Source organism: Simochromis diagramma, unplaced genomic scaffold (genome assembly GCF_900408965.1).
Source record: "Simochromis diagramma unplaced genomic scaffold, fSimDia1.1 OVJJ01000802.1, whole genome shotgun sequence".
NCBI classification, from domain to species: domain Eukaryota; kingdom Metazoa; phylum Chordata; class Actinopteri; order Cichliformes; family Cichlidae; genus Simochromis; species Simochromis diagramma.
Window position 1 is genome coordinate 16457258 of NW_024387492.1, and position 23851 is coordinate 16481108.

Genomic DNA, 23851 nt, shown 5'->3' on the forward strand with positions numbered 1-23851 from the left:
CTCGCCATGAAAATCGTATTGCCTCTCATTCTGTCATACATTGTCCAATCTGGGCCAAAGAGCACACATATGATAAGGCTCCAGCCCTGAACATATTTCAACTGCCATATTTGACATCAAGGACAGCGCCACCTAGTGGGAACAGGAAATGTCATGTTTTACACTTTGGGGTACAGTATAGTGATGGGTGACATCTGCAGCCTCAAATTTCTCCAGGAAAGCCTTAAGGAGTTGGTCTTGGGTTACAGTGAAAACTGTGAGTTTTCGCAGAAGGGTTTGACCCCGAAAGCATGGCGAACTTTGATGTCTCGCCATGAAGAAACAAATTAGTATAACTCAATGAAATCCAGTCTGATCAGTACCAGACTTTACAGGCATGATGTCAGACCCGCCCTGAACAGATTGATGTGCCCATTGTCAGGAATACGCAGAACGCCACCTAGTGGCAACAGGAAATGTCATGTCTTACACTTTGTTGTACTGATTTTCACAGGTTCATCGTGGACACCTCAAAAGCGGTGAATATCACCATCAGTCCTTCATGATGCTTTAGTGCGAAAATTGTGACTTTAAACTGAACGGCGCACCCTGGTGGCAACGCGGTTCACCATGAAAGATGAAGTGGCTTTTGAGGGGCTTGGAAAGTTTAAAAAGTCTTGAAATTTGCCCACACCTCCAATGTGATGAAGGCTTTCTTGTTATGTGATCATTTTCATTGAATAGCGTGAAATGGCTCCACAGCGCCCCCTACAAAATTTCAAAACATCAGCCCCTGCTCTGTGTTTTATCTATGAGTCTGAAACCTGGTAAGCTTATGGAAGATATTAAGATGTACAAAAAAGTCTCTTGGAGCAATATCCCAAATCCAACAGGAAGTCAGCCATTTTAAAATTAATGTGTAATTTTAGCGACATTTTCCCCTCTTTTCAGGCACCGTACTTTGACGAACTCCTCCAAGGGATTTCATCAGATTGGACCGATCTGCAGTGCGTGGCATCTAAAGACCTTTGTGATGTTAAATTGCAAAGCTTTTTACATTCAGGGAAACGGGGTGGTCATGGCGGCACGTGGAGTCTTCAGTCACCAATTCTGAATCATAACTAACATTAAAAACATGTTTAAGAAGGAAAGAGAGCAAATAAATCTGATTAACATCTGATCTTTGTGTTTTTTGTTCAATACCAGCATGACCTGTGTATACATACACAAACTTTATTAAAAGAGATAACATGACGTGTTTCCATCATGTAGTAATTGTTAGGTTTAAATGTACCAGAACAGTTAGACACTGTGAAACACATACAGTCTTCAAAATGTTTGATTAATATTTTTATTGTGAATATTAATCAAGATTAAAGTAACAGTGTGCAAAATCTCAACACTAGATGTCAGTACATAGCAGACTGCATTCAACCGATTTCTGTTTTCGTACCCCTCCCAGTTCAAATACACAATCCCAACTAAGGTGGCTTCCATTTATCTGTAGTGAGTGTGTGCTGTCAGTCCGCTGTTTAGCCATTAACTTTGTCATGAGTTCAGGCTCCAGTGCTTTCACCCATTCAGTCAGCCACTCATCTTCTTTTTTATTTTTATTTTTTTTATTTTTATTTTTTTCTGCCTGTCCCGTTTGGTTCTTTTGCCATCAGAATTATTGTCTAAAGGCGAAGAAAGATGCCCAACGGATTTACTTTACCAAATTGACCATCCCAGCCTTGCTGTAATGGTCTATTTTTTATTCACCTTTTATTGTTTATTTTATTTATTTTTTATTTTCACTTGCTAGATACGGGACAGACTTGAATGAGGAAAATAAAAGGGAGAAAGGAAGAGGGGGGAGAAAAACAGCGGAGCAGAGGGACGGGGATAAAGGGCAAAAAACCAAAAACCAACTAAATAAGCAGACAAAAAATATATATATATATCAATCACCTGGATCACCTGTTGAGAAAGAAAAAAGAAAACAAGCAGAAGAAAACGAGAGCAACATAATAAACAACATCACAATGATATAGGGGAATATAACTGTAAATACTAAATGTTAAACATTATTGTGCACGTAATATCGACAGCGCACAGTGTGCTTTGAGGTAGGAGCCAAAAATGGTAAATGGTAAATGGCCTGCATTTGTATAGCGCTTTTCTAGTCCCTAAGGACCCCAAAGCGCTTCACACTACATTCAGTCATTCACCCATTCACACACACAGTCACACACTGGCGATGGCAAGCTACATTGTAGCCACAGCTGCCCTGGGGCGCACTGACAGAGGGTGTAGTTTGTGTGTGTGAGCACCTGTGTGTACACCTGTGAGCACGGACCCGCTTGTTTTTAAAAGGTTCCTTCATGTAATGATCTGCTAGAGGGTGTGGGGAGCCACAGCCTCGTCCACCAGGGCATGAAGCAGGTATGGAGGAGATCAAAACTCCAAACATCCAGAGGCCCCCAGAACACAAGAGACCAAGGAAGACCAACAGAGGGGCAGCCACGCCACTATCCCAGAAAGAGCTGAGGAGAGCCCCAGATGAGGGGTCACTCAGCAGCCGCGGAGCAGAAGCCAGGGGGGGTTGCAGTGACGTGCCCGTGCGCTCCGCAGGCAGCCAGCTGTGCCAGAGTGACCGATCCACAGGCCGAGAGGCAGAGGGCACCCCACCCCCGAAGTGGCCCGAGCAAGCCCCAGGCTCCAGGCCCCGATAAGCAGCCACCAAGGAGTGAGCTGGTGTGTACCTGGACGCCCATCCCCAGACACAAAGAACCACCAACGCACCGATGTCTGAGGGTGTCTGCCACTTGCAGGGGAAGTGGTGGGGGGAGATAGGCCTCCAAACCTTGGAGGGCCTGAGATGTCCCCAGAGAGGTGGCGTCTGATACCCAACCTGACATATAGACACAGACATACAGGCACACACAGATACAAACATCCATTCCCACCCTCATGCTCTCATATGCAATTACTCAACACTGGAGACAGACATAGAGAGACACTGTACACACAATCACACTCCCCAAGCGTACTCTAAGAACCGGGTCTAGGTACCCTTGCCCCTGGAGGGGGAAAATGCACCCAGACCCAGGTGGTGTTACCCTTTTCCCTGCGGTGGGGAGAAGCAGACCGCCCTGACTCCTCCTCCGCAGCAGGGAGGCCCCACACTCCAGACCCCAATCGGACGGCCAACTCCTCCTCCTAGCCCCCCCGCTCCAGCAGGTCGCAGAGAACGGGGGTGTGAGAAGACTTTGCTTCTGCTCACTGTGTTGTAGTAGCAGTTTATCTGTGTGCTACAAAAAGAAACAACTTTTTGAATTTCCTTTAAAAGGGAAATATTTATGTCACGGACCCAGCTCTGGAGAACTCGGGGTCCGTGAGCAGTTTTGACTGTTGATGATGTTGATGTTGTTGTTATTATTATTATTATTATTGTTATTATTTTGGTGATGTATGTGTTTTTCTGCACTGTGCTGTGTTAGTCTGTGTCCCACTCATATGTATAGGCAGGGTATGGGTGTGTATGTCTGCGGGTGTGGCTGGAGGATGGAGCTCAGCCACCTGCAGGCCTGAGGGGTTTGGCCCTGCGGAAGGACTGGCCACACCTGAAGTTCATGCCACACCTGTTGGTGATCAGGGCTCGTCGGGGGAGCTACTTAGGAGAGAGTTGGAGCTCCCACCGGCGCGGGATCATTGAGTTATCGTACCAAGTTAGTGTGTCAGCATATGTCTGTGTCGTTCGTATATGCCCGCCGAGGGTTAGTGTTGACGGCTGCGTCTCTGGTTTTCCTACAGGAGGAAGAGTGGTCCGGAGAGGCAGCACGCACGGGGGTGCGGAAACACAACAGCGGGGAGCACGAGCACAGATATCGGAGGGAAGCACGCACACGGGGTTCGAGGGATCAACGGGGAGTTATTGTGTTTACAGCCTTTTCACTGTAAATAAAGAGCACTGTTTGCATCGCAGAGTCAGCGTTTTGGGTCCTCCTTTCCCCACATCCCCACGGTCTGCCAGCCAGACCGTGACAATTTATGTGCTGATGCAGTTTACAAACTTGCATTTCTGAGTGTGACATTCCTGACATCATTATTAGTCATCAGTCACTGGTGGAATACTACTACTTTATAATACTATTTTATGTATGATTTTTATGTTGTTTTATTCTGATATTGAAATTTGAGAGATTTTTTTAAAGCTGTATAGACCTGTTTATCCCAGAGGTTTTGTTTAACTCATGCAATCTGGTAACAAATATTGATGGCTTTCTCCTTTCACTGTGATTAAAAATGTATGAAAGGGGGATATTTTAATAACGCTGTACAAAAATAAGTCTAAATTTAATATTAATTTCATATTAATGTTTCTCTTATAATGTTTTCTCTCCCCCTCACGCTCACACATGCACATCCAGGCAACTCTCAAGAACCATAAGACAACTCTTTAGGGAAACAATACAATAACAAATGTTAATTTCCTCTCCCAGGGTTTGTCTTGTCTGGTGTTTATTACCTTGTTTTTTTGTGCTCAGTGTTCCTGATGTAAGTAATTAATATGTATGGAGAAAAAGATTTTAGATAATGAACATTTTTAAAATGTCAGTGTTTAAATTCACAAAGTACTGTTTCACATATTATTATTGGTCTAAATGTTATATATTTCTAAAAATAAAAATTGGTTTTCACAGTAATGGTGTTTTAGATCATGAAACAATAAAACAAATAAATCAATCAATCATCATTTTGGGACATATGAAGCCAAAGGGTCCTTCAATTGGCACACTGGCTCAAACAATACAAAAAAAAACACACAACACAAACTGTTACATACTGTATATTGATGCATGCTCAATTATCCAGGTAAGGAAATCTCAAAAAGTTGATTCTGTTCATCTGGACGTAACGTTTTCAGTGTGACAAACATTTCATCCAAGAAGTCACTTGGGTGAGTGACAAAATGTTGCTCCCACTGAGATGTTCTGTTCAGATGAACAGAGTCAACCTTTTGAGATAACTGTCACACAAAAAACAGACTTAACCAAGAAGGATGTCAGTGGCAGTGTAAAGAAACATGTCAGCTCTAACTGAATATTTAATAAAATGAATGATACAGCAGATTTTGTATGCCTAGCACAATGCTATTAATTAATTGAACAGAGAGGATAGGGATTAATCAATTTCTGTATGACTATCGTCATTCTTTAAATCTTTCACATCATTGTGGAGGAATTTTGGCTCACTGAAGCAGTGTTGCTTCAGTTCATTGAAGTTTGCAGGCATTTGTTTGCCTCGTCCAGGAGCCAGTCCTGGGGAGGGAGGGTGCCCAAAGAAGGGGCATGGGCCCACCCTTCTGTAGGTCCTACACCCGCAGGAAGGGGTCCAATGTAGTGTCTGCTGGGCAGCAACCAAGGGTGGAGACCCTGGCGGACTGATACCCAGCTACCAAGGCTGGAGACTAGGACATGAAATGTCACCTCGCTGGTGGGGAAGGACCCTGAGCTGGTGCATAAGGAGGTTGATAAGTAACATCTAGATATAGTCAGCCTCACCTCAACGTACTGTTTGGGATTCAGAACCAGTTTCCTGGAAAGGGGTTGGACTTTGTCAAAGTTGACGACTCATCCATCACTGGAAGTGAGGTCACTGAGGAAGTAAAACCACTCCTTAGTAGCAGAGCCCCTGGGGTGAATGAGGTTCACCCTGAGTTCCTGAAGGCTCTGGGTGTTGGGGGACTGTCCTGGTTGGTACTCTTCTAAAGTGCTGCATGAAGATCTGGGGTGGTACGTCTGGAATGGCAGGCTGGGATAGTGGATCCCATCTTTAAGAAGGGGCCCAGAGGGTGTACTCAAACTACAGGGGGATCACACTCCTCAGCCTCCCTGGAATGTCTATGCCAGGGTGCTGCACAGGAGAGTGTGTTAGTTGAACCTCGAATACAGGAGGAACAATGCTGTTTTCATCATGGTTGTGGAACACTGGACCAGCTCTTTACCCTCTTGAGGATATTTGAGGATGTGTGAACGTTTGCCCAACCAGTCTACATGAGTTTTGTGGACTTGAATGAGGCATTTGGCCATGTTCTTCAGAGTATTTTGTGGGAGGAACTTCGGGAGTATGGCCTGTCTGGCCCGTTGCTACGAGCCATTCAGTCTTTATACAGCCATTGCAAGTCGAACTTGTTGCTGGTGGATGTTAGACTCCACCAGGGTTGTTTTTTGTCACAATTCTGTTCATAATTTTCTAACCAAGCGGCGGAAGGCTTCCACTTGGGTGGTCTCAGAATCTTGTCTCTGCACTTTGCAGATGATGAGGTTCTGTTGGCTTCATCAGGTGGTGGCCTCCAGCTCACACTGGAGTACTTAGCAGCCAAGTGTGAAGCGTCAGGAAACGGAATCAGCACCTCCAAGTTTAAGCCCATTGTCCACAGCTGAGAAAGGATGGAGTCGCCACCCCAGATAAGTGGAAGAAAATGGATGGATAGATAGATGGTTTTTGTAACACTCTATATATTTTGGGTAAGCATCCCCCCTTTGGTCTCATCTGTACAAAGGACATTGTTTCAGAATTCTTGTGGTTTGTTTAGATGCAACATCACAAACCTTTCTCCTGGGAGCTCTTCCGAATAAGCCATACCTGTTCAGTCTTTTTGTAATTGTACTGAACATTACATTCAGCAGGTTTTTGCTTATATTTGCTTGGGTATTTTTTTTCTAATAACCTTTTTCATAAATATAATAATTTTTACATAGAACCTATATGTTCACACTTGCTCATGATCAATTAATGAGGTGCATTTAAATATTAGCACCTTGTTACTATACCTACTCTCTTAATTCCTATAGAAGCAACCAGTGTGTACTTAGTTTTTCACACTACTTGCAGTCTTGTGATAAGATTTTCTTTACAGTGAGGACATGTATGCATTTTTACTATAATACTACAAAGGACAAAAAGTATTTTTTTAGATGAATCGAAAAATTCTTACAAAATAAATACAATTTTACAAATAGTCACAATAAACTGGTTGTAATCAGGAAACAAGAAATTTCTTAAATATTTTAATAGTCCAAAAACAGTGGGGGTAGTACTGTGAGAAAACAGTTCAACACAGGACTTTACTGGAGAGTTAGGGATGAAGTCCATAGAGGGTGAAGCAGTTTTATGAACAGAGTCCAAGTAGAAGTCAAAACATTCACTTTCTTAAGTCCACTCATATGCCGATCAGGATAAGGTAGGTGTTCACTTTCTGTTTTCTCTCACTTGCTGTCATATCTCTTTTTAGTTATTAAAATTTTGGTTCATCATTTTAATGGAGCTGGCATTAAATGTGTCATACATAACTCTTGATGGGTTTTTCCAAGTGAACAAATACAGATATCTTTATTTTATGATCATGTTTACTTTATACATTCTGATACTCTGCTGTAATTTCACAATTGTATTCCTCATTGTGGTTGAGAAAAGTCTCCATGAGCCTATGTACATTTTTATTGCAGCTTTGCTATTGAACTCTGTTATGTTAAGCACTGTTATTTACCCAAAGCTTTTGACTGACTTTTTATCTAAAAGACAGATCATATCTTATTCCGTCTGTCTCTTTCAGTTTTTTATGTTTTACTCTTTGGGTGGTTCAGAATTTTTACTCTTGTTTGCCATGGCCTATGACAGATATGTGTCTATATGCAAACCTCTGCAATATCCAATGATCATGACAAAAAATACTATCAGCATTTTTTTAACCTTAACTTTGATTGTGCCCTCTTCTCAGGTTGCAGTGGTAGCTGTATTAATGGCCAATAAAAAAATCTGTAACTTTACTTTCACTGGAATTTTTTGCAACAATACAATTTACAAGCTTCTATGTGTGCATTCAAAAGCAAAAACTGTATATGATATGGTTGTACTATCTAATGTTGCAATTCTCCCTGCGGTTTTCATATTCTTCACTTACACCAGGATATCCTATCAAAGCTATAAAGAAGTCAGGAGAAAAGCTGCACAGACCTGTTTGCCCCACTTGATAGTTTTGATCAGCTATTTGTGTTTGTGTGCATTTGATGTCATTGTATCTGGTCTGGAGTCTAATTTTCCAAAGATTTTACATTCCATATTGACTTTGCAAATCGTAATGTATCCTCCCCTTTTCAATCCAATTATATATGGACTAAAAATGAAGGAGATTTCTAAACACCTCAAAAGGTTGTTTTACGCTGTCAAAAAAACCTAATATATCAATACTGTCAATACTCATTTTTTAACTTACAAACTGATACAGTTGAAATCAATCAATTATAGTCATGATTATGACTAATTAGACAGTAACATCAGTATCAATTATGTATTTTTCTTTTCTCTCCTGCTCTCATGCATGCAAGTAGCAGCAGTGACTCTAAATGCCTATTCCAGGTAAATATAGCCATTCATACTCGACTACTCAAGCACTCACAGACCATCCTAATCACAGCTAAAACTATCTTGTTATTGTTGCTGACGCTTATTTTATTTATTTATTTTTTTCATTTTTCTTAAGGAATACTGCCTATTCTTACAAGCCTAGTTTTACATCATCATTTACATCATTAGGGTTATTAATGTATTCTGATTCTGATTAAACATAATGTGAACATAATGTTTGCCACCACAAGTTCTACTGCTGCAGCTGCTGGTGCAGGGCCGGAAGAGGAATTAAAAACATGATTAGAGACACATCTTTACTAAATAGTATCTGCTACAAATGCAATGTGCTAATGCTGAACATAGGAAATTATTACAAGACATATTTTATTCACTCAGAAATCAAATATATATAACATTAGTCTATAGAGTTACGTGTCATTTGTGCACAAAACTGTGTGTATGAGACAGAGAACTGTCTTTGTAGCCTTCATTTCTAAATATTGCTATGAGTAGATTTGGTGTTCAACTTAGTGGTATTTTGGACTGCCATAAAGTTACAGTTTACAGGTGTTACAACTTATTACAACTCATGTAATATTAGTAAAACTTTGCCTTGCTTAAATGCATGATTTATCATTGATAGGTAACCAGAGAAATATCACCAGTGAAATTAACATTCCATATATCCTCTGGTATGTCATGTGCTTTCATATATCACACCTAAATCAGGATTCCTGTCATGTTTCGGCTGTGTACAGGCAGGAGAAGGACCCAAACGCAAAACTCACGACAATGAAATTAAACTAAAAAAGCTGCTTTATTGCAGAATGGCATGGAAAACTAAACTGGGACATGGATAACTAACACACAGGGAAACACAGCCATGAGGGAGACTACGACACTGACAAAGAGAAACATAGGGCTCAAATACACAGAGGGATAACGAGGGAACGAGACACAGAAGGAGAGCACAGCTGGGAGTAATCAGGCTGGACGAGACAAGGGAAGCAAAACTAAAAACACTGACATGAGACACGGACCTTCAAAGTAAAACAGGAAACACACTGACTGAACTCTAGACCTGTAAACTTAACAGCAACTGGGGAGACAGAACATAGGAACCTGAAACATGGTACAAAAACGTCACAGTAGACACAACATGGAACACAGGGAAGCCATATTACAAAGCCAAAGAACTAAACCTATGATAACCATAACTGAGACCTAGGGAAACAAGAAACAGTACAACAAAGGACTCAAAATATAATCCATAATATAAAAACACGAGATCTCTTCAAAATAAAATAGGAAACATAACGAGACGCAGACATGACAACCAGAACTTGACAACGTAAGACACAGACATGAAACACATGAAGAGCAGGGGAGACTTAACATGGGTTGGAAACACAAGGGGGAACTAATAAACAAATGAACATAGGAGACCTAATGAGCTTAAACATACCATAAACATCAAAATGAACTAAAACTCAAAACACTGGGTCATAAGACCCAGGATCGTGACAGAGCCCCCCCTTCAAGGGCGGATTCCAGACGCCCTAAACACAAACTGAAACAAAACCAAAAACAACCCACCAAGGGCGGGCGGCGGGGATTCCAGGACGGAGGGCCAAAACAAAGTCCAAAACAAAACATCCATCAAAAGCACAGGAGCGCAGGGAACAGGTCATAACCCCTCAGGGGGCCGACCCAGAGGGTGATGGTCCAGAAATCCATAGTTCATTTGACCAGGGGGCCGGCCCGGAGGCCGACGGCACAGGAGTTCATGGTCAAACAGTTCCGGGGGCCGACCATGCGGACGGCAACGTCGGTGACATAGAAACAGTACAGGGGGCCGACCGTGCAGAGGGCAACGGCGGCGACATGAAAACAGTTCAGGGGGCCGACCGTGCAGACGGCAACGGTGGCGACACGGAAACAGTTCAGGGGGCCGACCGTGCGGACGGCAGCGGTGTAGAAACAGTTCAGGGGGCCGACCTCGACGGCGGTGACGTCCAGCTGGTGGCCGGCGATCCCGAGGTGCAGAGGCTGGACCAGGCGTAGCAGAGGCTGGACCAGGCGTAGCAAAAGCCGAGGCTGGACCAGGCGTAGCAAAAGCCGAGGCTGAGGCTGAAGCTGGACCAGGCATAGCAAAAGCTGAGGCAGCTGCAGGTGGTGGCTGGACGGGCTCCTCGGGCCCTCCAGCTGACGTGGCATGAGGCCGGACGGGCTCCTCGGGCCCTCCAGCTGACGAGGCATGAGGATGGTGCGGTTCCCCTGAACCCCCAGCTGACGAGGAAGGCTGCTGGACGGGCTCCTCGGGCCCTCCAGCTGACGTGGCATGAGGCTGGACGGGCTCCTCGGGCCCCAAAGCCAGCTCCAATCATCCAGAACTCTGTTATCGTGTTTCTGAATGGGTAGATGTCATTCAATGTCCTCAATTGAGAGTGTCGGCAGACACAGGACGCAACCAACCATCGAGTATCCGACAGTAAATGTCTCAGCAGAACAATCGGACACTCCCAGGCCCAGGAGGGTTTCAATTTCGTTGCGGAGCCAGTTGATCAAGTCCATAATTTTTTCCGGTTTTACAGAACAAGACTGAGACTCTTTGAGGGTTAGAGTTAGAGGAGACTAGACACAGACATAAGAATTCCGGAATGCGCCATGGTTCCGGAATGTTCGGAATTCCGGAATGATCCAAGGTTCCGGAATGTTCGGAATTCTGGAATGTGCCACGATTCCGGAATGTTCAGAATTCCGGATTGCGCCAAGGTTCCGGAATGCGCCATAGTTCCGGAATGTTCGGAATTCCGGAATTTGCCAAGGTTCCGGAATGTTCGGAATGCGCCATAGTTCCGGAATGTTCAGGAATTCCGGAATTCACCATGGTTCCGGAATGTTCGGAATGCGCCATAGTTCCGGAATGTTTGGAATTCCGTAATCGGAATGTTTGGAATTCCGTAATCGGAATGTTCGGAATGTTTGGAATGCGCCATAGTTCCGGAATGTTCGGAATTCCAGAATCGGAATGTTCGGAATGTTCGGAATTCCGGAATCGGAATGTTCGGAATGTTCGGAATCGGAATGTTCGGAATGCCCCAAGGTTCCGGAATGTTCAGAATTCCGGAATTCGCCAAGGTTCCGGAATGTTCGGAATTCCGGAATGCGCCAAGGTTCCGGAATGTTCGGAATGTGCCATAGTTCCGGAATGTTCGTAATTTCGGAATCGGAATGTTCGGAATATTCGGAATGTTCGGAATTCCGGAATCGGAATGTTCAGAATTCCGGAATGCGCCATAGTTCCGGAATGTTCGGAATTTGGGAATCGGAATGTTCGGAATGTTCGGAATCGGAATGTTCGGAATGTGCCAAGGTTCCGGAATGTTCGGAATTCCGGAATTCGCCAAGGTTCCGGAATGTTCGGAATTCCGGAATGCGCCAAGGTTCCGGAATGTTCGGAATGTGCCATAGTTCCGGAATGTTCGTAATTTCAGAATCGGAATGTTCGGAATATTCGGAATGTTCGGAATTCCGGAATCGGAATGTTCGGAATTCCGGAATCGGAATGTTCGGAATTCTGGAATGCGCCAAGGTTCCGGAATGTTCGGAATTCCGGAATTTTCCAAGGTTCCGGAATGTTCGGAATGCGCCATAGTTCCGGAATGTTCGGAATTCTGGAATCGGAATGTTTGGAATGCGCCATAGTTCCAGAAGGTTCGGAATCCCGGAATCGGAATGTTCGGAATGTTCGGAATGTTCGGAATGTTCGGAATGTTCCTGAATGTTCCGGAATGCCATAGTTCCGGAATGTTCGGAATTCCGGAATCGGAATGTTCGGAATTCTGGAATGCGCCAAGGTTCCGGAATGTTCGGAATTCCGGAATGCGCCAAGGTTCCGGAATGTTCGGAATCCCGGAATCGGAATGTTCGGAATGTTCTGAATGTTCGGAATGTTCCTGAATGTTCCGGAATGCCATAGTTCCGGAATGTTCGGAATTCCGGAATCGGAATGTTCGGAATTCTGGAATCCGCCAAGGTTCCGGAATGTTCGGAATTCCGGAATTTTCCAAGGTTCCGGAATGTTCAGAATTCCGGAATTTTCCAAGGTTCCGGAATGTTCGGAATGCGCCATAGTTCCGGAATGTTCGGAATTCCGTAATCGGAATGTTCGGAATGTTTGGAATGCGCCATAGTTCCGGAATGTTCGGAATTCCAGAATCGGAATGTTCGGAATGTTCGGAATGTTCGGAATTCCGGAATCGGAATGTTCGGAATGTTCGGAATCGGAATGTTCGGAATGCGCCAAGGTTCCGGAATGTTCGGAATTCCGGAATTCGCCAAGGTTCCGGAATGTTCGGAATTCCGGAATGCGCCAAGGTTCCGGAATGTTCGGAATGTGCCATAGTTCCGGAATGTTCGTAATTTCGGAATCGGAATGTTCGGAATATTCGGAATGTTCGGAATTCCGGAATTGGAATGTTCAGAATTCCGGAATGCGCCATAGTTCCGGAATGTTCGGAATTTGGGAATCGGAATGTTCGGAATGTTCGGAATCGGAATGTTCGGAATTCTGGTATGTCATGTGCTTTCATATATCACACCTAAATCAGGATTCCTGTCATGTTTCGGCTGTGTACAGGCAGGAGAAGGACCCAAACGCAAAACTCACGACAATGAAATTAAACTAAAAAAGCTGCTTTATTGCAGAATGGCATGGAAAACTAAACTGGGACATGGATAACTAACACACAGGGAAACACAGCCATGAGGGAGACTACGACACTGACAAAGAGAAACATAGGGCTCAAATACACAGAGGGATAACGAGGGAACGAGACACAGAAGGAGAGCACAGCTGGGAGTAATCAGGCTGGACGAGACAAGGGAAGTGTTAGGGAAAATATTCTAAAACACTTCTTCAGTAAAGACTCAGAGAAGAGAAACACACAGAGTTCTTGCTAGCAAGGGCAGTCTCAGAGACTCGCGCTGAGCTTTGCCCTGGTCTTTATTTATACTTCAGTGGTGTGTGTGTGTGTGTGTGTGTGTGTGTGTGTGTGTCCTGCTGATCAAAGGGTCAAACATCCTTGGTCAGGAAGAGGGTAGCCTCCCCCTCACCCTAGATGGTTCACCCTAGATAACACAGTGAGGAAGTCAAGCAGTTAAAGCACTTAGACTAGAACAGACGTAACTACGTTAATCCTGCCGTAAAACAATAAGACAAGGTACAAGCTCTCATGCTCCCAGGACGTGGGGGTGCATCCTAGTGTGGAATACACACCAAGCCTTTGCAGCCTGTTAAAGATCACACACAATTGATTATATGCCTCTAAGTATACATGGTTGAATATTTCCTAATACAAATAACTACATGCAGTATTCTACCATATGCAAACTTATATCACTAAAAGATTATACTGACTACTAAATACAATTTTCTATTGACATTCCCTCCTGTTGTCAGTAAAACTTACAAGTGAGATACCAGTTTGTAACATCTTGTTGTACATTTTCTATCACATCGTCATTAATCACACAAAGTCTTCATGTTCCAACAGGTCGGGGTCATTATCATCATCATCACTTGTCATGGCTATTTATGCAGCAACAGTAGAAAATATTATGCGGTTAATCATGAGTTTTAGACATGGCAATATACACGTTACAAAGACACAAAATAAAAGTAAAAATATCCCAACTCCGATGAGTAGTCTTTTTAGCACCTGTAACCAGGAGCCAGTGTAAAGCCAAGAAAACCAGTCACTTGTATCACTTACATAGTCCTGATTTAGCCTGCTGGATCTGTCTCAAAACATTCAGGGCGTCAGTCATGTTTAATGAGTGTACATCGTCCAGTATGTAAGTGCAGCATGTGTTGTTGAAGAGGACACAAAGTCCCCTTTCTCTGCTAGTATCATAGAGTAGTTCTTCCCTGGGAGTTGGTCCAGGAACACATATAGTGTGGGGTATGTTGCCGTGCTGGGTAGATGGGAACAGACATAATAGTCTGTATTTGCCGATTCTGCTTTTGTTCTGTCGTGGATATAACGGTACCTGGCATTGTTCATCCACGGAGGGATGTGGTCTTGCGTCATATCGCTTAGGTGAGAGTTGTCGTGTGTCCATCTTTTCTGCCTTCCTCCTGGTTCAGCTGTTTCCGGCACCAGCTGGGGTCCTGTAAAAGTGAGCGTCGTAGTCAAGGTAACCAAGAGGGTCCACCTTCCCATGGTCGCACACAGGTCCGTCACGCCTCGCACTTGGTTGCCCTAGAGTTGATCAGAGGCTGGAGGTTGAAGTGCGAGCTTACCCTACGGGGGCTCAATCAGCACTCCCCCCTCACCACTGAAACAACCAAGTGTGAGATTTCTCTATTGTGCTGTCTTGAGGGTGCCGGGATTTCCTGGGACCTCAACCTTTTTGCAGTGGCTCTGATAAATCCAGGAGGGTCTCTCCGCTATTTTGCAGGCAGTTGAAATGGTCAGAAGCACTTGAATTGGCCTCTATCAACCCCTTTGTTAAAAGGGTGCTGGGTCCAGTTATCTTACTGGCGTTATGATCCCAGCAGTCTTCAATGTGCCAGCGTATGCACAGTATAGTGACACAGCTTTAGGTGATGTTCATAGGTAACTGCTGTCATCACCACCATAGCTTCTGGTTCCTGTGCTTTCACAGAATCATGATGTCATCCTTAGACTCCCTCTGCGCTGTCGAAGGAGCTTGGCACGCTCCCCTCATCCTTCAGGTGCCCATCTTCTGTCCACAATCTCCTCTGTTGGCCTCTGGAAAGCCCTTTTGGCACAGCTCTCATTCCAACGCAGTTTCATGGTCCTTGCTGTGGCTCCAAAATCTGATCTCATGATGGGCCCCAACCAGCTCGACCTTTGACCTCAACCACTGCCTGGGCTGTCAGTTATGCCTGGAATGGTTCTCGCTTCTCACTGGGCCTCTGAAGATTTCTCAGGAGATTACTGCTGCACCTGTATTTCCTTGCTAGGAGGAAAAACTTCTATTTGGAGAGCATGTCAACAATCATCAAACCACGCTCTTTTAGTTCAGTGAACTTCACTTATAGGCCATCAAAGCCTCATCTGAACATGGATGCATCACTTGCATAGGTTTAATACTTGTAAATAAACTGTTAATCACACAAATCGCCGCAAAAATTATATAAAACAAAATTTAATGTTAATTCCGAAATTTTATGTTAATTTATTGTTTCATATTAATCCTGGATCCCCTCCTTTTGACACATGGACACTCCCATGAGTCAACTCATCAAAAATCAGATTCCTGTCTTAAAGAAAAAGATTAGCTAGATCATATCCCAGGTAACATCAGGGCATCTCCTCCTCTGGAGCAACACCACCCTGGACCTATAATCCTGCAATAAAAATGTTAGTGTGTTTTGCATAACACCTGGCTCTGCCAGGAGCCTGCATACACACCATCATGGCCTGGAAAGCAAAATCTGGAAGTGAAATCAAACTTCACACTTGTAAACAATTATATCATAAAAGTAATAAAACATTCAGCACTAGCAAGACAAGTGTCATGTGCAGGTTTTCTCAAATCAGTAAACTACAATCAATACCATAATTTGCCTCAGACATGGATCATCCCATGTACTCAGTCAACAGTAATGTAATCAGTGACTTCTCGTAAGCAAAGTCACTCCACTCATATATTATTTATGGGCTCAAGAGTGGCCAGCAAATGAGCCCATATTAACTATTCCATAACACTGCATCTCTTATTTGTTTGTCTCATGTCACTTGTCCGCTTCTGCTGAATCTTGTACATGCAGTCTCAAAAAAACAAACATTAGCAACACACATTGATTATCCTGGTGGGCAGGCGTCGGCCATCCACATTCCAGAGGTGCCATAAAAACACCATAAAGTTAGCCAACCCTAGCTGTGGAAAGAATGTCATTCACATATAAACCCAGAAATCCTATAGTAAAAAAAACATTAACTAATCCTCTTATAAATCACATGATCAAACACATGAAAAACTGCAATGCTGTAGAAGAGAAAATGCAAATGTTAGCGCTGCGCAGGCATATGCATACTTTCTCACAGTAATGTCTGTGAGCAACACAAGTTAGTGAATGACACACACATAGTAAATTCACAGACTGAGAGAATGGCATTTAAAAGGTTAAATAGTCATGCAACCTCGAATGTTGCTGTCATCTTTCTGCTCCTGTAACAAAAACACATAAATTCATCCACCCTTTTGTCCTGTCTAGGTGGAGGTTAACCTTGAGTCGTGGTCAAGTCCTGTCAGCTTTTACCAGTCAGTCAGTTTTGTTGTTTTTTTTTATTTCCATTCATTCATTCATTCATTCTTTGCTGATAGTGGAACCTGTCGTCGCATTTAGTTTCCACTCTCAGCAAAATGACGTCATCTCAAAAAGAAAAAGAACTTTAGATGGGATTACATCGCTGTATCCTTTTTAGGCCGGGACTTTTATTTAATATTGTCCCAATAAGTGGCCTTCTCCAGAGCCCATTTTAATGTGGAGAACTCACTGGTAACGGTTTTATCGACAGGTCGTATAGCACTTTTAATTCCTGACGTGCAGATCTGCTTAAAGAAAAAATAAACAAACAAAATCAGTGCCTGTTCAAAAAATAAAAATAACAAATAACAAAGATTATCAAACCAAACTTTCAGTGCACTGTGAAAGTATCAAAATAAAAAGGCCTTGTTAAGTCATGACACAAACTCCTCATCAACTTCACAACAGGAGAAGAATCATCAGCTAGATTCACTCCAAACCAACCATCAGCTGCACAACACACAACATAACCCTAATGTCATATTAGCTATGAGTTTAATCACCAGGTCTGTGCTCTTCACTCATTTAGGCCACAGATCTATTTTATTCAGTTTTCCTTTTTTCCCTTCATCATAAAACATGTGACATGCTGTCATGCACTTCACAAAAGAAGTTTGTTCTGACGTATTCAGAGTTGTGTATCTAAATACAGGATTCACTCGCACATCAAAACAGGAAACTCAGTGTTTTAGAGTCTCCACTCAACACACAACAAACATCCCATTCACTCGTGCTAGAATTCAGTCACCTTTCATTAATCTAAAACCGATCAACTAATTTGCATACCAGCTATTAACCCACTAAGTTGACAGGACGACAGAAAAGCATGTTCAAAATAGTATCACAAAAGACAATTTCCCTCATACAGTAAATTACATGTGCTGCCTCAATCAAGCAGGAAGCTTCTCCCAATTTACCATATCAACAACTAAATTTATTGTCTGATCACTGGTTGGTCAAACCAGAATCTTTTTTCCCACAAAAGTTTAAACTGTTGTCCTGCAACCTAGAGAGTCAATTTTTTGCATTGGATAAATTCAGTATTTAATAACAAGTGTCTGCTAAATTGACACTATTTTAACACTGATGAAAGATAACAAGCTAATTTTCATTACATGTGTGTTTGTGTTATTAGGTAGGTTTAATGCAAGTCTGTGGAGCTGCATCTCCAGCAGAGCATGTTCTTAAAACTGCCTTTCCTACACATTTCTCTGCTATTATTTGATCATTTCTTAACTAATGTGCTGTGAGTCCACTGGTCTTTGCATCACACTAAGTGACTTGGACAAGATGATAAACAGACTCACATGCTTAAGATGTTGTCTAATCTTCATGAGCTCTCTTGTGTTTGGAAGTGTTAGTAGGGTTAATGCATGTTCTTCTTGTGTGTGTGATTTTGTATATGATGTATATGTTTTTTATATTTGCATATATCCAGACTCCTTCTCAATTTTCCAACTTAAGCAGTCAGTTTTCTTTTCCCCAGGTTTGCTAACCCAAATTTTGATTTCCCACATTAAATAACAGCATTCCTCTGTGTTCTCACCTAGTCTTCTCACTCTGTTGTCCTCTCCCACTTCAACAGTCCCGGCAGTTCTCCTTCAGCTTTGTCCCGTGTTCCACTGTCTCTTTTTGCCATTTCACTCCACAGGTGGCAAATGTCAAACTCCAACTGTTCAGTTCTCCTCAAACATTTTCTTCACATGCACAGTGACGTTTCAGCTTATTGTAGACACAGTGCCATTCATCCGATCAGTCAGGATGATGGGTTTGCTCTTCTTCTCTGATGCTGTTTGTCCACATTGCTGCTGCTTTGCTGGGACTCTTTGCTCAGGACTTGCTGCTGTCTTTATCTGCCATGTTATTGCTCTTTGGAGCTGCATTCTTCAGGGAGGAGTGAGCACTTGCTTGTGAGGTTGAGAGACACATACACATTGCGCTGTAAATAAGTCAGCCAGAAACTTGGCCTGCATGTTTCCAATGATGTTAAACTATAACTTTCTTCCGACTGCTGCATGTGGAAAATTGATTCAGGTCTGCTTTTCACCTGAAAGTGACTAACTAAGACATTTCATTATTATCATCACTGCTTAATCAACACACCTCTCTCTCTCTGTTTTTGTGAACAGTCCTTTCTTAAAAGCAGAAAATAAGATTGTAGTTGTTCTTGGCTGATCAACACAAAACCTTTTTCCTATGATTTTTTCATCTACAAAGTAAATTCTCTCTTTTTCACTCTTTTTTTTCTTTTTTTTTTTTTAAATAGCTGGTGACCTGCAGAATCACCGCTCTCACAATCAGAGGCAATCACTTTTACACAGCGCACAAAAACACTGTGACGTCAAACACATTCACACTCACTTTTTCATCTGCGTAAATAAATCACATGGCTGATGATATGTGCCATGGTGATCCATAAATATGATCACCAGTTTATTTAACTATTTTTCAACCCAACAAAACAAATAAACAAAAACATAATGCTGATGCTATGAACACTCTACACACAAGTCAAGATGCAGGAAAACTGCTCACGGAAACGCTGCACACTCCAGTTATCACAGTTATAGTTCTGTTTGTGTGAATTATCTGCTTTCATTATTAATACCAGTTTATAGGTTGTTATCCTTTTTATTATTAGTTTGAATGCATTAAAATTAAGTTGTAATTTAGCTTTTTGTTTATTTTACTTTACTCCTCTTGCATTTATATCTATTCAGTCGGGTCTGTTTCCAACCCCTTTTTTAAACTACTTCAAACTACTGTGATCTCTAATTTTCACTGGGTGAGGGATTATTATGTTCTTCCTAGTCTGAACTGCTCTCTTCACCTGAGCTGCTATCCTATTCTGAGTTACTGTCTTCTTTGTTTCTTACAGTCACGTACAAAATGTCCCTCTTTTCCACACCTCCAGCATGTAGTGTTAAAGCCACTGTTTGGTGTGTGTGTAGCCTCTACCTCTTGCTCTTCCACGATGCATTCCTCTCTCTTTCTTTTGGATTAGTCCTGCTCCGGCTTGCTGTTTTTCTAGACATTTCTCATCAGGTGTTAATTTTACTTGTTTATCACCCATTTTCAAAGATTTTGCTGGGCCGTCGCTGGCACGCTTGACTTCAGAGTGGTTTACTGATACGGCCTTCGACTTCACCCTAACGGTGAAGCGGTATCAGTTTTATGAGATGAAACTCAACCGTTCTCCTTTGTCACCAGCACATGAGCCTCAGCAAAGAAAACAAAAATGGAAGTACTTCAGCAGCGTATTGTGCTGTAAAATCAACTTACTTCCAGACACATACACACACATAGACATTTGCGCGCTAATTTGTCACGAGATAATTTCAGCTACCTCTAAAACTCAAGTCTAATTCAGCTCTTTCCGGCGAACCCAACCTATTTTAATTCCTCTGTCTGAACGTGTTTTCATTTGAATTTGTCACAAAGTAATTTCGGCTACCTCTAAAACCTAAGTCTAATTCAGCTCCTTTCGGCGAACCCAACCTAATTTATCACGTTTCTTTAAACCTTTGCGGCCGTCTTATATACCAAAATAGTGTTTCTCACCCCTGACGTCCCACTGGTGGTTCAGATCATTGGACTGAATCCCACCGCCGTGGACCAGATTATAACACCGGCCCAGACCCGAATTTAACGTCCTGGGGCTCTCTCCTCATCCACGAGGGCTGTGCACAGGCTTCGGTGCTGGCTCCCCACGGCGTCAGGAATCAGTGCTGGATCTTGGAACAGAGTCACAGATAACAATTCTGATATTTTCTGATCCGGCTACGAAGGACCAAATCAATGTTAGGGAAAATATTCTAAAACACTTCTTCAGTAAAGACTCAGAGAAGAGAAACACACAGAGTTCTTGCTAGCAAGGGCAGTCTCAGAGACTCGCGCTGAGCTTTGCCCTGGTCTTTATTTATACTTCAGTGGTGTGTGTGTGTGTGTGTGTGTGTGTGTGTGTGTGTGTGTGTCCTGCTGATCAAAGGGTCAAACATCCTTGGTCAGGAAGAGGGTAGCCTCCCCCTCACCCTAGATGGTTCACCCTAGATAACACAGTGAGGAAGTCAAGCAGTTAAAGCACTTAGACTAGAACAGACGTAACTACGTTAATCCTGCCGTAAAACAATAAGACAAGGTACAAGCTCTCATGCTCCCAGGACGTGGGGGTGCATCCTAGTGTGGAATACACACCAAGCCTTTGCAGCCTGTTAAAGATCACACACAATTGATTATATGCCTCTAAGTATACATGGTTGAATATTTCCTAATACAAATAACTACATGCAGTATTCTACCATATGCAAACTTATATCACTAAAAGATTATACTGACTACTAAATACAATTTTCTATTGACAGGAAGCAAAACTAAAAACACTGACATGAGACACGGACCTTCAAAGTAAAACAGGAAACACACTGACTGAACTCTAGACCTGTAAACTTAACAGCAAATTAATTCGGAATTCTGGAATGCGAGAAGGTTCCGGAATGTTCGGAATTCCGGAATTTTCCAAGGTTCCGGAATGTTTGGAATTCCAGAATTTTCCAAGGTTCCGGAATGTTTGGAATGCGCCATAGTTCCGGAATGTTCGGAATTCTGGAATCGGAATGTTCGGAATGCGCCATAGTTCCGGAATGTTTGGAATTCCGGAATGCGCCAAGGTTACGGAATGTTCGGAATGTTTGGAATGCGCCATAGTTCCAGAATGTTCGGAATCCCGGAATCGGAATGTTCGGAATGTTCTGAATGTTCGGAATGTTCCTGAATGTTCCGGAATGCCATAGTTCCAGAATGTTCGGAATTCCGGAATCGGAATGTTCGGAATTCTGGAATGCGCCATAGTTCCGGAATGTTCGGAATTCTGGAATCGGAATGTTCGGAATGCGCCATAGTTCCGGAATGTTTGGAATTCCGGAATGCGCCAAGGTTACGGAATGTTCGGAATGTTTGGAATGCGCCATAGTTCCAGAATGTTCGGAATCCCGGAATCGGAATGTTCTGAATGTTCGGAATGTTCTGAATGTTCTGAATGTTCTGAATGTTCCTCGGAATGTTCCGGAATGCGCCATAGTTCCAGAATGTTCGGAATTCCGGAATCGGAATGTTCGGAATTCCGGAATGCGCCAAGGTTCCGGAATTACGGAATGCGCCATAGTTCCAGAATATTCGGAATTCCGGAATCGGAATGTTCGGAATGTTCGGAATGTTCGGAATTCCGGGATCGGAATGTTCGGAATTCTGGAATGCGGAAAGGTTCCGGAATGTTCGGAATTCCGGAATCGGAATGTTCGGAATTCTGGAATGCGCCATATTTCCAGAATGTTCGGAATCCCGGAATCGGAATGTTCTGAATGTTCTGAATGTTCTGAAATGCCATAGTGCCGGAATGTTCGGAATTCCGGAATCGGAATGTTCGGAATTCTGGAATGCGCCAAGGTTCCGGAATGTTCGGAATTCCGGAATTTTCCAAGGTTCCGGAATGTTCCGGAATGACATAGTGCCGGAATGTTCGGAATTCCGGAATCGGAATGTTCGGAATTCTGGAATGCGCCATAGTTCCGGAATGTTCGGAATTCTGGAATCGGAATGTTCGGAATGCGCCATAGTTCCGGAATGTTTGGAATTCCGGAATGCGCCAAGGTTACGGAATGTTCGGAATGTTCTGAATGTTCGGAATGTTCCTGAATGTTCCGGAATGCCATAGTTCCAGAATGTTCGGAATCCGGAATCGGAATGTTCGAATTCCGGAATGCGCCAAGGTTTCCGGAATTACGGAATGCGCGCAATAGTTCCGGTATGTTCGGATTCGGAAGCGAATGTTTCGGAATGTTCGGAATGTTCGGAATGTTCGGAATTCCGGAATCGGAATGTTCGGAATGTTCGGAATGTTCGGAATGTTCGGAATGTTCGGAATTCCGGGATCGGAATGTTCGGAATTCTGGAATGCGGAAAGGTTCCGGAATGTTCGGAATTCCGGAATCGGAATGTTCGGAATGTTCTGAATGTTCTGAATGTTCTTGAATGTTCCGGAATGCCATAGTGCCGGAATGTTCGGAATTCCGGAATTTTCCAAGGTTCCGGAATGTTCGGAATGCGCCATAGTTCCGGAATGTTCGGAATTCTGGAATCGGAATGTTCGGAATGCGCCATAGTTCCGGAATGTTTGGAATTCCGGAATGCGCCAAGGTTACGGAATGTTCGGAATGTTTGGAATGCGCCATAGTTCCAGAATGTTCGGAATCCCGGAATCGGAATGTTCGGAATGTTCGGAATGTTCTGAATGTTCCGGAATGCCATAGTTCCAGAATGTTCGGAATTCCGGAATCGGAATGTTCGGAATTCTGGAATGCGCCAAGGTTCCGGAATGTTCGGAATTCTGGAATCGGAATGTTCGGAATGTTCAGAATGCGCCAAGGTTCCGGAATGTTCGGAACTCCTCCAAGGGATTTCGTCAGATTGACGCGATATCTTCTGTGTGGAATCTAAGACCTTTGTGATGTTAAATTGCGAAGCTTTTTATGTTCAGGGAAACGGGGTGGTCATGGCGGCATGTGGAGTTTTAATCACTCGCCAAAAAGCAGTAATCTGCTGTCACTCAAAAACACAATGTCCAATCTCTCCGGTCGCAGGCATGATGAGACTCGAGCTCGGAAATGTTTGTTATGCCAATTGTCAGTAATGGTTAGAGCGCCACCTAGTGGGACGACTATAATCATGATTGAATGAGATGAATTGTTAGCTGGTGGTTAAATGCATGAATTCCATCAATGTGACATCAGATCGGACGTGCTGGTTGTAGGTGTTGGGCGTGGCTCGACGTGCCGGGGTGCGAGGGCCCTCATAACGCTGCTTGCAGCTTTAATTTATTTTTGTTTTTTCTGATAGCAAAAAAGGTAAAGCAGTGTTTCAACTATTCTATCTTGCATACCAAAATGTATAAAACTCTGTGTAAACCACAGACTGATCAAAACCAGCTTGCTATAATGTGTGTAAGACTGGCGTTATTTAGATACTAATTGATAATAATAAGTGCATCAGTTTATCATTTTATTAACTGCAGGGTCTATAAGGAAAGAAAGCAGTCACAGAATAGTGTTGCTGAAGTTTTCAACCCTTTAACTATAGTAG

At 43.1% G+C, this 23851-nt stretch overlaps 1 protein-coding gene and 1 long non-coding RNA gene across 2 annotated transcripts; one reads left to right on the top strand and one right to left on the bottom strand.

The window, feature by feature from the left end:
- Positions 1 to 7077: 7077 nt before the first annotated feature.
- LOC120725559 (olfactory receptor 52E4-like) lies at positions 7078 to 8203 on the top strand. The gene has a single exon (XM_040018593.1). It carries the CDS (start codon positions 7286 to 7288, stop codon positions 8201 to 8203), a length of 918 nt encoding a protein of 305 aa, XP_039874527.1. The 5' UTR covers positions 7078 to 7285.
- A 10727-nt stretch (positions 8204 to 18930) lies between these two features.
- Positions 18931 to 20601, bottom strand: LOC120725422. Its single transcript, XR_005694113.1, has 2 exons — positions 20172 to 20601; positions 18931 to 20063 (listed from the first exon to the last, which is right to left on the bottom strand). It is a non-coding gene; the product is annotated as an uncharacterized LOC120725422 (long non-coding RNA).
- Positions 20602 to 23851: the final 3250 nt, after the last annotated feature.

Bases quoted from the DNA above. Each gene is read 5' to 3' on its own strand.
- LOC120725559 (XM_040018593.1), top strand. From the start codon at position 7,286: ATGGAGCTGGCATTAAATGTGTCATACATAACTCTTGATGGGTTTTTC.